This window comes from Cinclus cinclus, chromosome 3, assembly GCF_963662255.1.
Source record: "Cinclus cinclus chromosome 3, bCinCin1.1, whole genome shotgun sequence".
NCBI classification, from domain to species: Eukaryota; Metazoa; Chordata; class Aves; order Passeriformes; family Cinclidae; genus Cinclus; species Cinclus cinclus.
Genome location: NC_085048.1, coordinates 19,915,866 through 19,933,594, shown reverse-complemented (window position 1 = coordinate 19,933,594; position 17,729 = coordinate 19,915,866). Strand labels below are relative to the sequence as shown.

The window sequence follows — 17,729 nt, the reverse complement described above, 5'->3', positions numbered from 1 at the left end:
AAAATATTTGCTTTTCTTAAAAAATTAAGTTATTGAATGGTACAGAATTTTTATCAGAAATACTTCTATTTAAGAAAGACCGGGGGCTTCAACAAGTATAGCTTTCTCTATAAAGTGACAGAAGGCCCAAGACATTACTGCTAAAATTAATTTATGCATTAAAATAGTTTCATATGTCTCCTGGATGCCTTAGATCAGTGTGTGTGGACTGTGGAACACACCAAAAAGCAAAGCAAGTTTAGAGGCTGTTTCATCATGTATCCAGCTGGGATTTGGAACACTCACTGCTGTAAGATCAAAGAAGCAGCAGAGAGCACAATTATGTGTTCTTCAGTTTCTCCCTTAGAGTCTCATCCGGATGTTGTGGAAAGTTTCAGATTTTGGACACAGTCAATAAAATAACCAAGACATTGGTTAATGGAGGTGTGAGAGGAAATGAGACCCTTGACTTTATCCTATGTAGTTTGACTGACAAGAGGCACATCACAACAGCAACCATTGGTTTCAACATGCCAAAAAAACAACAGGAAACAAACAACAATCCACAGCAATTCAAGAAGGAGCACTACACAAAAATAAAGATACTTACTAGAAAGAACTTTAAAAAAGTCAGTTAAGAGAAGGAAGTTGTACCAGGTGGTATGGAAGCTACTTAAGGACACCATATGTGATATTCAAGGCCAGCGCCCACCACCTGTCAGGAAAGGCTTGAGAAAAAGCAAGAGAAATTCGGCAGAGCTAGACAACAGAGTAAAGGAAGTTGCTAGAAAGAAGTAGGTGTATTTTAAAAAACTGAATTCACACCCAGATGATGTATTGAACATATTTAAATGTAAGAACATGGTAGAGATAGGCAGAGGAATGTTTGAACAAATGTTATATGGAGTTAAAACTGAATAGGTCTTACTTTTGATGCATCAGGAGCAATGTGTCTGCCACTCTTTTGAGCCAATGATCTTGGTATTGAACCACAGAAGTTAAATAAATCCTTTGCGTTGATGTTAGCTGTGGAAAAAATATTATGGAGAATACCACGATGCAGCACTTCTTCCTGGCTTTTCTGAAAGGGTATGTGAAATTGAAGTGATTTAATGGTCATGTAACAAAATAGATTTATAAAATAAAATCACAAATACCAGATTTTATTCACCTAAAATTTCTAAAATAATTAAAGGAAGAAAAATTCCTCATATTGCTGGCAATGATGTATAGCTATTTGCTCTTCAAACTGCCTTGTGTCAGAGACTTTGAGGTAGATAGGTTGAAGGCAGTTTTTTAAAACAGTTCTTAATTCATCCAGGGAACTGCAAGCCTGTTATCCTGTTGTTTGTTTTAGGCATCTCAGCACAAATTATGATGCAAAATAATATTTGTGGATGCTTGATAACGTGTGATCTGAATGGGACAGATCAATAGAAGGTTTGCAAAGAGGAAGTATACGAACATCTTGGAATCTTTGAAGACATAGGAAATAACATGGATAAGGATCATACTGCAGCTGATGTGGTTTCCTTGAATTTTCACCAAGCTTTTGATAAAGCCCCTCTCCAAAGAGGGCACATGAAAGATGAAAGCCCAGACTGATGAAGAGAATGCAGCAGTTCTCAAAACAGAGGTCACAACTGGAGGCTTGTGTTCAATCAATGGTCAGGTAAGAAGAATGAAGGGATACCAGGTTTCCTGATAGCTACATGGATATCGACTGCACTAAAAAGTTGGGTGCAGTGTAATCCCAGATTGAGTGATTTGTCAAAAACACATCTTAGACAGTTGACAAGTGATGTACTTAGGAAAAAATAACCAGTCTAAATTCACCTGAAAAATGGTGAGCTCAGAACTGACTGTTACCAAGCAGGAGTAAGATTTTACGCTAAGACAAATAACCATGAAAACCACATTTTAGCACTGAGCAGCAATCAAAAAAAACAAAATTGTGGCAATTATTAAGGTAGAAGTACAAAAGAACTCTGTGTAAGTCCAGAGTTCACACTTTCATGAATGCGGTATATGGCTCCTGTTTGATTCAGGATATAGAAGTAGGTGGTTGTTTGATGTGACCAAATACAGTTCGTCCTATGGCAGGAATTTGGCTTAATTTATGAATAAGAGAAATTCATCTGTATATACAGTCAGGTGAATATTTGTGATTGAAGACTTTTGCAGAAAGTGGTATCTGACTTAAACTGATTATTGTCATTAGCATTAATTGGATTTGCTTAAAATTCCACGAGGTAATACTCCTTTGTGGTAGGCAGCACTTAAGCAACATTTGCCAGTTTTATGTGAATTCTTCATTTGTCAGCACACAAACACAGTATGAGTGAAAAAATAAGACAGTCTCTATATTAAACAGCTTCCAGTCTTTCGTAGTTTTCTACAACACTAGAAGTGTTGCACATTAATAGAAGTTTTAAAGGTTTTAAATGGGTTTTCTTTCTCTGATTTCACATTATTTGAAGCAGTTTTCCCAAAAAAGAATGAAAAAATAGTAACATCATTTTGTGTGCCTGAGGTCTTACCAGTACTGTTTTTATTCTAATGAACCATTCATTCCATTTTATTGCATTCACCAGCCACAGCTTTTCACTCTTGGTCAAATTGCAGCTACAAATACCTTAATTGGCACTGAAAATAACATTCGCTTTTTCCCTTACAAGATCCTAAACCAAAATTAAACTCCTCTGCTTTGACTGCATGGTACACCATGGAAGATTCATCTAGTACCAAGGAGAAGAAAAGAGCTTAAACTGGCTGAAAAATCAGGAGAGCTTATGTCCTGTTGCATCTGAAAAAAGAAACCAACCCAACCAAAAAACCAACAGAATTACAGAATTACCAGAAGCAACATCCAGACAACCAACTGTGGGACTTGAACAGGAGAACCAGCTGCCATACTTGAGTCATGATGAGCACATTATATGGATTCCTAAAGCTGAGTGGATCTTCTTTGACTCTGTTTTCCTCAGTATGTTTTACATATTTTTTTCCCTCTTTTTCTTTCCCCTGTTCTGAAAGTTTGTTTGAATAATATTCAGGGACCTGATTTTCAAAATCCCTATCATTCAAAAATCCCAGCTTATTCTCATAGCCAAACTTTATTTTACATACTGTGGAACTTTGTATCCCTTAGCCTTGCAGACACCCAGGTAATCAGCCTCCCATTTTTCATTGTCTTGTAGAATGCTGTCTCACAGTGTTTCCATCTGGCATTGTCTGAAGGAACTGAAGTAGTAAAGATAAACTCAAATATTATCTTTTCCATCATGGAGTTGCCATCAGTGTGTTCATGCTGATGGTTAGTCTGGACAGGAGGAAGTCAGCTGTTGCTCTTAGCCTGTGTTAAGCTTCATATTTGATCTCTTTGTGTCTCCAGCTGCTCTGATGATGAATACAAAGTATCTTCCTAATATAATAGAACTCAATAAAAGTTGGCTTATTAGGAATCTTCCTGTCAATTTTTTTCCTATTTTTCATTGTTTTCTGTTTTTCCGTGAAGATAGAAACTGGCTGTGCTGACTTTTCATTAACACAGTTCAGTAAGCTGTATGTATAAACTGAGTCCTCTTATTTCATTTAAAGTCTCTCTTTTATGTATTTCCACCTTTCTTCTGTTAAAGAAACATGCTGCTTGAATGAAGAAAACATTTAAATCTTCAGACAAGATAAGCTGTTCGAAAATTATTTTTTTCTTTTAGTACTGGCTTACATTCTGAGTCTGGTCATTCCTACTTCCATCTCATACTATCAGTCAGGGTAGTGTGACTGTGCACCTGCGTGGTAAACTGCATCCAAAAAGGAATCTGCAAAAAAAATTAACATTCCTGAGGAAGGGGTTCTTAAAAAGGCTGAAAGAAATATCTGTGATATTATGACTGTGACTGGAAGATGTCTATCAGCATTCCATCTGGAAGACACTTTGCTCAATCTAAAAGAGCACCAAGTGCTGACTAAACAGGTTAGAGTCAATTGCTCCTGGATGATTGGATTATGTGATCACTTAAGCAACTTGTGAAGCAGAGATGGGTTTTAGAAGGGAGAGAGGTGACAAACCAATATGGAACAGGAGAAGAATCATCAGCTCTTGTGGAAGCTGATAGCTTAGCTGTAGCTATAGCTGTAGTTGTAGCTATAGCTGTAGCTATAGTTGTGGCTAGAGTCAGTGTTATTCCTATCATTGTTACTTAAATACTCAACATACTGAGATTGGTTGCATAGTGTATATTCCCTGCATTTTTAGAATTACTTAGCTTTGACATAACAAATCTTTTCTGTCAGTGGGAAAAATTATTAGAACCAAATTTGTATCTATTGAAATTTTATCAGGCCTCCCTACTGGCTTGAAATGTAGAGAATCATTCAAAAGTTGGGTCTTGTTTGGGGTTTTTTATAAAACAGTGGATTTTGTTAATGAGTAAAAATCATCTGATGAGCAGTCTTATGTTAAGAAGCACCTTCCTGTATACCAATATTTTCTGTAAAAGAGACTGATTCTTCTCAGGTGTTGCAAGCATCTAGTCAGAACTCATCATCTTGATTTCCTTTGTGGTTAATGGAAGAGGGGAGAGAAAGATTAAGTCCTTCAAGTTGCATTTCCATCCCTGCTGGTTTAGGATGATTTAGACTGTTTTCTGAAGAAGAAAGTGTCTTTTGGGTTATCAGAGGGAGCATAGGTCTAAGTATGCAATAAGTATTTTCAGGCAGCTAAAGCTGTGGGAGGCAGATCCCACTGAATATGTCATTTGTTAAGGTCATTGTGTGGGCTGTGACATAAACTTTGTGGTGTATGTTTCTTGTATAACTTTCATTTATATTTTAGCATGGCTGTTGTAATCAGATAGCCTTGCTGGCTTTATGAACAGTCAGTTCTCTTGGCTCCTCTGCATGCCACATACCTGGGAAGTCTATAGCAAACTGTACCATTGGTGAAAAAAAGGTTTTACTTTCTTCTATTAGCTTGTGAAACAATTCCGATTAATTGCATGTCACCTTGAGGCAGAAATTAAGTCTATTTTGTTACTCCTTCAAGTCAAATCATACAAATCTTTTTGGAGTTTCTTTCTCTGCTAACTTCTGTGAGACTCTTCCTTTTGCTTGCCAAAATTCTTACAGTTCTAGAATTATGCTAAGAAACACATCATTACAAGCTTGAACAGTACAAGAGTTTTATATAATAACTTTGGAATATTTTTCCTGTTATTTTCCATTTCTTTTCTTATGTATGCAAACAAGGTGTTAGCTGTTATGATCTCTGATACCAACCCAGCAAATGCTTTCATTGAGTTTTCCATGCTGATGCACAGGAGTAGATTGCTTTTGGTTTTCCTGAGCTGGTAACAGCTCACTTTACCCCTACCAGTGAGCTGTTCAAATTAATCCCTTTTGTGTGCATTGCTTTGCATTCATAAGCATCTAATTGTATTTTTTCCTGATGTTGAATCACTGGTAGCTCCCACAAATGGAACAGTAGATACTACATAGATACTAGAATACAGGGCAAAGAATGGCCAAAACTGCTAAAGGACTGTCATTCTAGCTCCTCAAGAGAACTAGGTAGAGCCTTGTGTTTGTTTCCTGTGTTGGTGGAAAGTCAACATAGTTCTGGTCTCGTTTCAGTCAGGCAGTTATCTTAATACCCACACATGGGAAGACTATATTCATTCTGTCTTTTGACAGCTTCACCGTGGTATCTTCAGACCTTCTGCTGTCCTGAGCTACTTAGGATAAGGAAACTTTTGGATTTGACTCAAAACATTTACTATCTTAAGCCCTGTCTTGGCTTCTGCCCTGTTTTTTATCAAGTAATTTCAAACCAAAGAAGGGTGCTTGGCTGCGCACCATGCTGTAGTTTCGCTGAGATTTGGGGGTCTCAGATGCTTAAAGAGCAAGTTAGGGAGCTTTGCTGAGAGCATAGATTAAAGCAGTGTTATTAGCAAACTGCTGTTCAGGTTAACGGAGGGCTGAGGAATTTTGCAAAACAATGTATATACTTTTGGAGTGAAATTCATTTATTTTAACACAAATACTTCCATGAAAATCCAAATTAGATCACAAGACGAAAGACTGATGTTTTGTTTATAGCATCTTTCACCATTCAAACCTACCTTCAGTTCTGATATTTTATTCCTTCAGGATGACACAGACGTTATTTTTCCCACATCCCATATGTCCAAATCACGTATAAGGATATTTAGCTCAAATACCATGGGTGTGAAACATTCCACACTGTGGGTCCAGGGTGACTTTTGGTGTGTCTTTAATGTGTTGTGGTGTTCAATTGCAATACAGCAAATTTATTTTTATGCAGCTTTCTTCATTGAAGGTATGGAAAATTGCTTTGCAGTGAGTCATCTGACAGCTAAGAACTAGAAGTCTGTAGTGATATTTAAAGAGAAAGTGGCTCAGAGCTGACAGAGTTCAAGACAGAAAAGGAAACAGAAATTAAAGAGAGGGCCTCCAACCATGGAGAAAATAGCGACAAAGACTGGTTAGGGGGAGGAGTGATGAGAAAGCCAAACATTCTGAGAATGTCTGAGACAGTTCAGGAGATTATGCATATCATTCTGAAACAAGTATTAGGCTTCAGATGTCTCTCCTGCATCACACTAGCCTTAGCCAAGCAAGGTTGCTTTGACCCTAAGAGAATGGTGTAAATCCAGATAAGTAAAAGTACTATGGACACTGTAAGGAATTTAGAAGCATGCAGGGGTTGAGAGAAGGATTAATGTCTTCACTTTCTAGAGCAAAATATTAGAATGTGGTGTTTTCACCTTGGCTGGATGCCAGGCACCCACCAAAGCCATTCTATTACTGTCTTCCTCAGCTGGACAGGAGATAAAAAATATTACTAAAGGTTCATAAGATATGGGCAGGGAGAGATCACTCACCAATTACTGTCATGGGCAAAACAGACTCAGCTTGGGGAAATGAATTTAATTTATTACCAATTAAAATTAGAGCAGAATAGTGAAAAGTAAAATCAAATTTTAAAAGCACCTTTCTATTCTCCTCCCCTACCCCCTCATCTTCCCAGGCTTACCTTTATTCCTCATTCTCTGCCTCCTCCCCATCAGCAGCGCACTGAGATAGGGAATGAGGGTTACAGGCTCTTCATATCCTCAAGGAGAGGAGTCCTTCCCCTTCTCCAGCATGGGGTCCATGCCATGGGAGACAGTCCTCCAGCATGAGTCCTTCCCACAGACTGCAGCTCTTCATGAACTGCTCCAGCATTAGTCCTTTTCCACAGCATGCAGTCCTTCAGGAAGTTTCCTCCAGTGTGGGTCCCCCATGGGGTTACAAGTCCTGCCAGCAAACGTGCTTCATTGTGGGCTTCCTATGAAGTCACAGCCTCCCTCAGACTTGCACTTGCTCAAGTGGAGGGGCCTTCACAAGAGGATTTCTGCTCCACCATGAACCTGCAAGGACTGCAGGGGCACACCTTAGTCTTCACCACAGACTGCAGGGGAATCTGCTCTGGCATTTGAAGCACTTCCTTTCCATTGATCTTGGTGTCTACAGAGTTCTTTTTCCTTTGTCTCACCTATTCTCACTCTGCACTTCTCTAGTTGCAATTGCTTCTGCACAATAACTTTTTCCCCTTCATAATTATATCAGAGAGAGAGAGAGAGAGAGAGAGAGAGAGAGGGAGACATAACTGTGTTATCCCAGAAACATTACTACCATCACTGATGACTCAGCCTTGACCAGCAGCAGGTCCATCTTGGAAGCTCTGCTGGACATAGGGAAACTTGTCATACCTGTAGCCCTTGTGACCAAAATCTTGTCATGCAAAGTCAATACATGGAAGAAAAACTGGCATTCTGCAATCCATGATGCTTAAATGTGTGAGGATTTTGTTTGACCATGAATGAGGGAATCCCATTTAGTTAGATAGCAATTACTATAGGCATGAATATGGATTTCAGCAGCAGTGCATTCAGAGGGAAGATGGATTTTGGCTTCTGGTCAAATCTTCCTTGGCTGATGCTAGAGGGGCTAATCCTCAGAAGTGAATGTATGGGAGGAGCAGTCAGTTCAGGGTCAGAGATTACTTTAAAACTTGGGCTTTGTATACAGGGATGAGATCTGAGAAAAGAAGTGCAAAAGCTGTCTTGAAGAACAAGAGTGACATTTCTTGTGACATTTGAGGCTTTTGAAGAATTAGGTAGTAAGGAAATTATAATGTAGCAAGGGAACAGCAGAAGCAAGGCAGGCTGTTAAAGAGATTAGAGATTACTTACCAAAGTCACTGTTGTCTTGCATGCTTTTCCTATAGAGGTGATGTCCAAAATTGAACTAGCAGTAAGGAGGAGAATGTTGAAGGAGGAGAAAAGAGATGAGTCATAAACAGATGCCTGGTGTTTTTACAGCACAGAACTGTCATGAATGGATATAATCAATATAAACATTGTCATCTTTCATTGTAAATTATGTACATTCTTCTTGTGTTCTTGGTCAAGTCTACCAGGTGGTGATGTGGGACTCTTTGGGGAGCTCTCTCATGTCGTGTCGCTCAGTCTGCCCGTACTCTTTTTTGCTCTGGGGATTCTTTTGACCTCACACTGTATAGGACCATATTATCTGCCTTAAGTAAATGAGATTTAAAGAATTTAGCATGAAGGAGAATACAGTCTTTATTGAAAGCAGAAGGGAAGAAAGCTTGTCTTTTTAATGCACTCAGAAAAGTTGACTTTGACATTGTAGTACTGAAAGACATTGTAAGCATAAAAGTAAGGTTAGAGCCACTCAAGTATCCCAGAATTTGAAGAGTGTCATATTTCATTGTATGGAGTTCTAAAATGCTTATTACAGATCTTATTTACAGCTTTCATGTATCTTTTAAATCCACAGAAGAGGAATATCAAGGGCAAACCAAGAGAAAGCACATTCGAAGGAAGAAACAAAAGAGCAGTTTACAAATCTCTAGTAATTTACATGGAGAACAAACAGATTTGGGAATGCAAGAGACTGTTGTTCAAGATAATTTACAGCTGCAGCAAACAGACGGTCCCAAAATAAGCAAAAACAAAAAGAGGAAAATGAAAAAGAAGCGACAGAAAGAAAAAAAGAGAGCAGCTGGCTTAGTAACAAAAACTACCAGTGTGGATTTTACATATCAGCCTGACAAAAACAACAAAGAAGAAGCAGCAGGCCTTAAAGACATAAGTGAAAAGGCAGATAGCATTCTGGACTTCCTGCAGGCAACACAACAAATTTATTTTGCAGACAGTATGTACCACTCTTTCTCCTTTCTTTTTATGAGTATTACCGTGCAAGGGAAAATGGATTTGCATTTATTGCTGCATTAGAATGGGACAAATCTACTAAAGAAGTGTCTCACTTGAAGAGATACATGTGAGAAGAAGTAAGGCCTGTGAGTACCTAGTATTTGTCCCACTTTCTGGTGTGAACATGAATATGTAAGAATTGAGACCAGTAGAAAAAAACCTGTGGTCCTCTGTCTTTAAAAATATACGTGATGTTCCTTGCTCTTCTCTTAAACATTCCAATGCACTTGGGACAAGTGGTTAAAATTCTTTTTCCCTCTGCAAGCAAACATCCAGAAGGATTACTTGCTTTCAGAGAACTTCAAATAAGGGCAGTTGCTATCTTAAACTACTTTCATGCTTAGTATCTCTGAACCAATCTACTTTTCAGAGTATTCTGCTTCCCAGGAGGTGATTTATTTGTATTCTATAAGGAAATCTAGACAGACAGCATGTAAAGGAACAGGGAAGATACTGTTGGCACTGAGAAAGTATATTGGCATAAAATGATTGTGAAAAAGATGAATGGGAACTAATGCTCAGTGAACATTCCCTAGTACTTTTAAAAGAATTGCATGGATTTATCCCTAATGGCCTCTCCAATGTTCACTGGTCACTGTGGAGCTGAATGGAGAATATTAAATAGCTTACCTACCTGTATTAGTCCATTTTAAGGCAGAGCTGTCAGCTTCTAGTACCATAAAATTAATCTTTTGGTTACAGAATTACTGTAAAAACCTTATTAAGATGACATCAGGGATTTCATGTTAACTTTTTCAAGATTTATACATAGAATTTTCTTTGCTTAATGTTAAATTTTCCTGCTGCATCAGGTCTTCTTACTAAGCCTAGCATTTGAAATCTATCCTACATTCTGGCTAAGGTATTTCCATCACCAAAATTAAGAATTTTACCACTTCGCCATGTGGCTAAGTAAATGCAAGCTAATGGCATCCGGCTCTAGTTTCAAACCAGCAGATTGGAGTATTGAGCCAGTGAGGATCTTGGAATCCACAGAGAGGATTTCTTAGATGAAAGGAATTTCATCTGCAGATGAGATATGACATCTATAAATCAGAATGTGACTAACTTTCTTTTTAGGCAAATCCCAGTTTATATATATTGATCTGACATGCTATTTTGCCTTTTCCAGTTGAATGACTTTAACACTCCCTATTTTTTTTAGATAAAAGTGGAAGCCATTGCTTTTAGCTGCATTTTCAAATGGTCACATTGGATTATACTTCTAGTACATGTGTTAAAAATCTGAATGGGGAAAATTCTGTTGTTCTCAGGTGTCTTGCTGGTAAAAAACAGAATTAGAGGGAGTCTGGTTAAAGGGACAGGCAACACATTGTTACTGGAATGGAAAAGTGAATGTATGGCTTAGTACTGTATAAACAATTGGGTGTGGCTGAGCTGGAGTTCATTTGTGCACAGCAGCCCTCACAGTGCTTTGGAAAGGTGTTGATAACACACCAGAGTTTTGGCTACTGCTGAGCAATGCTGGCACCTTATCAGCACCGACTCTCCAACATTCCCCTACATCAAGGGGCTGGGAATGAGCAAGATCCTGGGAGGGGAAACAACCAGGCCAGCTGACCCAAATTATCCAAAGGGATATTCCACACTAGATGACATCAGCTCAGATAGAAAAGCTAAGGGAGGGAGGAGGACCAGGCATTCGTTCTTTTACAGTGTTTGCCTGCCAGAGCAGCACCTACATGGGCTGAAGCCACGCTACCTGGGAAGTGGCTGAACATCACTCACTGGTGGAAAATAGAGAATAAACCCTTTTTTCCTCTTTAATTATGTGTGTTCAAACATCTGCTAGTTTTGGTTGGGTTTTTCTGGTTTTTTTGGGTTTTTTTTAGCAAACTGACTTATCTTGACTTATGAGGTTATTTTTATCTCATTTTCTCTGCCCTGTCCCACTGGGAAGGGGAGTGATGGAACATCTTGGTGGGCACCTGGCATCCAGCCAAGACCAATCCATTACAACAATGTATGTCTTTTTCTGCTGTCTTGCATGCTGTAATACTTGCTTTTAAAATAAAAGCATAAAGGTGCAATACCAAAGTAATTGTTTGCCTCCAGAAGTGCTTTGCAGTTGCACAGAGTTGTTCCCTTTTCCAAATGTGTGTGCAGTTTATAACATATAGTGTGTAGGAAGCATTGGCCACAGCACAGGTTCTTCTTCACACCTTCTTTCCCTGCTAACTTTGAAAATTTGATTCCTCTTGCATTCCTATCATTATGAATCCTATTGTCCTTTTTACTTACTGATTTTTGTAGTTTTTCTTTTACCATTGTTTTAATATTTAACCAAAAATGTTGAACAAGCTATTCTTTATTACCTGATATTTGATTGTCATCTCTGCTAGAAAGGAAGATGCTGTCTTAGGAAGAAAAATTATAATTCGGAAAATTCTCTGAGTTCGCTGCCTATTTTTAACATAATTTTCTAACTGTTTTTGCAGAGAAATCAGAATGCAGAGATGCTGCTGTAAATTCAGCAACTGTCCAAGAGCTCTTACAAAGTCTTGAATTTCGCACCATCTCTTCCTCAGATGTGACTCATCTGCATCGGCTGAAATCCCTTGTATTGCTACAGGATATTGAGAGATTGAAGGATGCTTTGAAACAATTCCAAGAACAATCTATGATGTCTCCTGGTCGGTACTATTCACTCATGTTCATACACTGATAGTTTTGTGTGAATAAAAATTAACGTAACTTATTTTTTTTAAACTAGGAAGCGGTAAATAATGATGTAATAGTAAATATATGCTTATACACTATCTGAAAGCATAATTCCCACCAAAAATACAGTGATATCCCTGTTTCCCATTTGTTTACAATCAATATAGAAGCTTTTTTCACTTTGCAGCAACTACAGAATACAAGACAATTCAGGGGTTTGAACCAATATTTTTTAAATCTGAAGTGTTTTAGGATTTAGTCATATTTAAAGCATGTTTTTAATACATTCCCATAGTAGACTTTTTAAATTGCAGGAATTGACTTGTTTATCTTGGAGATTTCACCCCTCCAGGTAAGGACTAATTATACATGCATAAGAATAAAAAAAACCCCTTATTTTATTTATTCTTGTTCACAACATGCCTTCTTTAATACACAGACTTTGCAAGCTAAATTTTGATTTACACTTTCAGTTTTGTTTAAATATAAACATTGGGTTTAAATTTCTAAAACATACTGTTGATAATGTAAAAATTTAAAGTTACTCTTTAAGACAGATTATATTCTGAAGTCATTCATAAAAAGAAATATTACTCTGTTACTAAATTTTTTTCATGCCTGAAGCACAGGCTTTTTCTGTTCTCTATTGTAACCCCTATAATTTCAGTAGAATCTTTTTTTGTACAGTTAATAGTTCTTCAAGTGAATGTGGGATCAAGATGTAGTCCACATGAGGTATAATGATTCATTTTCCATGTAGTCTTCATTTAAACAGTCATTGCTACTAGTCATTAGAACTTGTATTGGAGCATCAGATAAAAATCTGCAAGATGTGCTGAATTTACTTGCCTCCCAAGGAATTTAATCAGAGTTGAGAGCACTTGGCTACAGCATGAGAGATTTTCTACCATTTTAGACTGTACTCTAAGTCTTTTGAAGAGTAACAGCAGAGATGGTACCAGTGTGGTAACAGTGTAATTAAGATCATAGCTATTGGAGGCTTAGCAACAGCATTCAAAGAAGAGATATCGGCTTGTAACTTCATTAAATAATTTACAGCATGATAGTGGCTAAAGATCCTTGTCAAGACTGGAGCCCACTGAATGCTGTGTGTTGGACAGAGAAAGCAGAGAATTCCTGCCTGTTGAGTTCGGATCTGATACATTTTGAAAAGGATGCTCTTAGGGAAGTACATATGTATTCTCTTAAGGGTAGATGTGCAGTATGACAACCCTTAAGGTTCTGATGGATGTGAAGTCCACATATACATGGAATAAAATCCTTCTGTGCATTTCAAGCCTAAAATCTCTGATCTTAATTGTAATCACATAATCTCATTGGATGTAATATGTATGTGCAAACCAAGTAGAACTCAGCAGAAATCATGGAAATGGTCTTGCCCTTTATTGAATGAACTAATTCAGCTTTTCTTGATTAAATCCGAATGGAATTGAAGTGACAACATTCAGGATAGTCTTTACAGGCCTTATGTAACTTTTATACAGTATATTGGAGTTCTGTTGGGTTTTTCATCCTTGAGACAAGTTGTTTTGTTTAGTTTTGTATAGCAGAAATGTCAAAATGAAGAGATAAAACAGAAGCAAATTGAAACCCCTAATTTCCAATGTATGTATTCATCACTTGAAAAAGCAAAAAACAATCTTCTGAGTGATTTTTTAAATTCAATAATGTTTGTGCTGGTACAGCCTGGAATTGTTTACTCTTCCAGTTGATTTTTTCCCCTAGTAACTGCTGTTACTCTGGGCTCAATTCTAATCTCATTTCAAGTTCACATGGTGTAACCATAGTAGTTTATTTGATATTCATGAGGTACAACAACATAAGAAAAAGGAAAAATACATTCGTATAAATTATTAAAGGATAATTAAGCACCTGCTAGTCAGTAATTTTCCTCAGCAGACTTTAAAAAATACATTATATTTGTAATTCCAGAAATTCAGTGAATGAAAATACAATGCTCTGAAATTTTACTTTGAATTAGACCTTTAATTATACTCTTGCCCCCCCTCCCCACATTTAGCTCAAAATCAGGTTACCTTGTCCAGTGTGGGTTTTCTACATTTTAGTTTTCACTTCCAGTGAGGAGGTGATAAAAGTTAAGAGTCTTTTTTACAAAGACCTTTGTAATATAATACCTTTCTATAATAACTTGAATTTGTTAATACAACAAAGGTACAAATTCAAGTTCTTATTATAGAAAGACAAGTTAGAGCTGTTTATGAAGGCAAAAATGCACAGTACATAATAGTAATCTCAAATTCTTTGTCTTATTATCTTGTCTTTTCTGTCTTTATTTTTATGGGGATGTGAAGTACTATAAGGAAAGGTCATTCCATATTAACATGATTTTAAAAATCTTGATTTTTAAGAAGGTGCATTATTTTTACAAAATAAACATTCCCTTTAGTTCAAGAAATAGTATGTTAACCCTTTCTCCCATGGTTATGATTCTACTTAAGATGCCATCATCAAGGAAGTAAAGATGGGTGCTATGTTTTGTTCAGTTTTATCTTTAATTCCAGGAAGCGAAGTGTAAGAAAAAATTGAGAAGTGATGCATGTCTTCATATAAGTGCACATCCTCCACTAGTGAAAGTTACAAATTATCCATACCATTATGTCTTTTCTTTCCTCATATATGGATGTTATGGTTTCATCCAGCTTTCCACTGGGGCTGCCAAGTCCCGTTTGGCAAGCTTATGCCTACTGATGATAAATGTGCTTTAGAATAAAGCCTTGGGCTGCTCCAGGGTCTGCAAATTACAAATTCAAAACCTTGATTTGGTATTTCCTTTGCATCTCTTAGCCTGTTACTTAGATTGAAAATCACAATGCATCCAAAAGAGAAAAGAAACAAGAACTAAATTTCTTTTTTATCTTAAGCTCTTAGATCAATATTTGAAGTCTTAGTGAAGAAAGTCCTAACAAGGGTGATGATAGGGTCTGAAAAATTTTGCAGGAAGAGGAAGGACATTCAGACACTAAAATTATCAACAGTAGATATTACCTTTTAACCCTTCATTTAAATGAGAAAAAAATACTTAAATTAGGAAATCTCTATAGTTCAGAGGTACTGGTTGTTCTGTTTAGTTGTCATCTTCCATCAGCTTACCTTGTACTTTGTTCTTCAAGTACTACAAGTTGCCTTTGACCATGTACATGAATGATCAGACGAAGTTGGTCAAGAGTGTTCATGTGAACATGGTTATTTAGTGTGTCATTGTTCTCAGTCTGTAAAAGAGAACAAAATGCCCTATTACTGGTTCCATTATTGGTAGTCTTTAACAAAAAGTACTTACCTCTACCCAAAAGCTTCTGTAAGTGCAGGGAAGAGAATGTTTAGAAGTCACATAGACAAGGATTTCTCATGATGGGGCTTTGCTGATGTGTTAGAAAGTCCGTGGCCATTAGCAAAAGGAAGCCAGAGACCTTCATGATCCTGTATAGTGCAGTGGGCAAAGGAGGAGAGCTGTGACTGGAAGTAATGCTCCCTTTGCTGGTTGGAAACTAGCTTTGGAAATGAGAGCTACGTAATTCCCATTTCACCTCACTTATTAAAGCATAGGTGATCTCCTAATTAAAAATAAAGTCATTATCTCCTAATTTAATGGACTCATTTATGAACTTCTGCTCATCAACTTCATTCTATTATCTATTAACATTTTCCCTTTGTTGGTTAGTTTCAAATCTCGAACATGCTCTTCCCTTGTTGCCTAGGAAATTATCACTCATGGCAGAGCTAGAAGCTTCTTTTAACTGTCTTTTTTTGGAGAATTGTTATTTATATAAGTCTTCATTGCAGGGTGAGATACATTTTGGAGACCAGAATTAATACAGTTACTCTGTGCCAGCAGTGCAGAGGCTGGATAAACAGAGGCCTTAAAATGATGAAATTTACACTTTTTTTTATTGAATGGATGAGCATTCAAAGAAAAGGAAATTTGAAAACTGTATTAGCATAATCTTATAGAATCATCTTAAATGTGATTATTATGTGATAAGTATTGCAGAAAATCCTATCATTAAAAATCCATAAAGTCACATAAGTAATCTCTAAATTAAGACAGAAGTCATAGCATTTTGAGGCTTTAGTGCAGTTGTCTGTACAATATTCTCAACTGGGGCTTCTAGGTACTACTGTAAGTTAAATAATGATGTGTGAAATTACTCTTCAGACGGGAAGAAGCCTTGCCCATATGATGATATCATTTCAGTCTCATATTTTCTGAATTATTGAATTATAACAAATAGGACATTTCAAAGTGTACGAGCAAAATTGTGTCTCATATGAATGACTGACCTCCTAAAATAAGATGCACCTGCTTATATAGAAATTCATAGGCATTTGTCTTCAAACTCCAGTATCTGCATTGGTTTTACTTGAAATGTCAATATTGAATGGAAACAGATGTTTGCACGAGTCTTTTTCTTAGTGTTCAGAAATGTAATGGAGGTATTTCAGGAGAAATGTGTTTTCTTTGTTTCAGATCATGCCAAGGTAGCCACATCTCTGTTTCACTACTGGATTACAGATATCCTTCCTGTGAAGAACAGGAAGTAAAGCCTTAACCCCTCTGTCCTTACGCACAAGATTAAAATTTAATATGCAAACTCCTAACCAAGTAGCAGTTATTCATGAAGAGCAGTGTCAATACACATTCTACACCTTCAGGGAAATGAATTACTTTTCTGTGTTGAAAACACCAGAAGACAATAGAGTGACTTTTGTGATGGGTTGGTCAAGAGTATGGCCTGAGTCTTCAACTGCATTAATATGTACATTTCGCTTTAGGATAAAGGACTTAACTGGAATGATAAAGTATCTATCTGGTGTTTTGTTTAAGAAGTATAGTATTCTCTTTTTTGATTGTAAATTTATCATTCTTTTCTAGAAGTTATATTTCTTGACTTTTTTTGTATATCTCCTTGCCTGGAAAGCAGAACTATATTTTTTTTATATTTAAACCTAAGCAACAGTATGTCTGGGAATGTATTTTTGCTCAATAAACTGCTAAACTGTGGACATATGTGGGTCATGTAGATCCTGTTTGGAGTTATGTAGAAACTTGGATGGCATTTTCAGTACTACCCCATGGCTCAGCCTGTTACAATCCAATGGTTTCACTGACTTCAGAGTTTTGGGACTGGCTTCTCTCTTGCTGATTACTGTGTAATCTGTCTACTGCTGTGTAACATTTCTGCAACTGAATTTATCCAAGTGTAGATACTGCAGTAAGTAATATCCATGGTTGTAAAATGTTTTGGAATAATGGAGAAAAAAGTGCTTTGTGAGAGGCTCTTCTCTCAGCTGTATCATTCATCTGACAGGTAATACAGAGCAAACCATATCTTACATCTAGGTGTGTTAGCTTTGTCATCAGTAAGATACAGGAAACATATTTAACTCTGCCAACATGTGCTTGGAGATACACTACTGATAAAACTAAACAATGGGTTTTTTGGTTTGTTTTCTCTGTTTCATTATATCGCCTGATATATCCCATTGCAAGGCACTGGTTTAGTGATGCTCAAAATTTGTAATAAAAATAAAATCATAACTCTGTCTCATTAATTGTAGAAATTAAAAAGGGTTTGGTAATAACACCAAATGATTGCAGGTGCAGAAGAACCATACTTACAGCTAAGGGACTCTTGTGCAGCTCTGAAAGAGCTTGAGTTTGGGGTCTGTATCTGATAGGAAAGATGTATAAACCAGACTTTGCAGAAGAGAAATTAGTGGTGT

At 37.0% G+C, this 17,729-nt stretch overlaps 1 protein-coding gene across 1 annotated transcript in view; it reads left to right on the top strand.

The window, feature by feature from the left end:
- ERICH1 (glutamate rich 1) overlaps positions 1-16,767 on the top strand; it is a 65,273-nt gene extending 48,506 nt beyond the window's left edge. Inside the window, exons 4-6 of the mRNA XM_062488530.1 lie at positions 8,848-9,225; positions 11,744-11,938; positions 16,474-16,767. Coding sequence (XP_062344514.1) covers positions 8,848-9,225; positions 11,744-11,938; positions 16,474-16,547 — 647 coding nt within the window. The 3' untranslated portion in view covers positions 16,548-16,767. The remainder of the gene's footprint in view (positions 1-8,847; positions 9,226-11,743; positions 11,939-16,473) is intronic.
- The last annotated feature ends 962 nt before the right edge of the window (positions 16,768-17,729 follow it).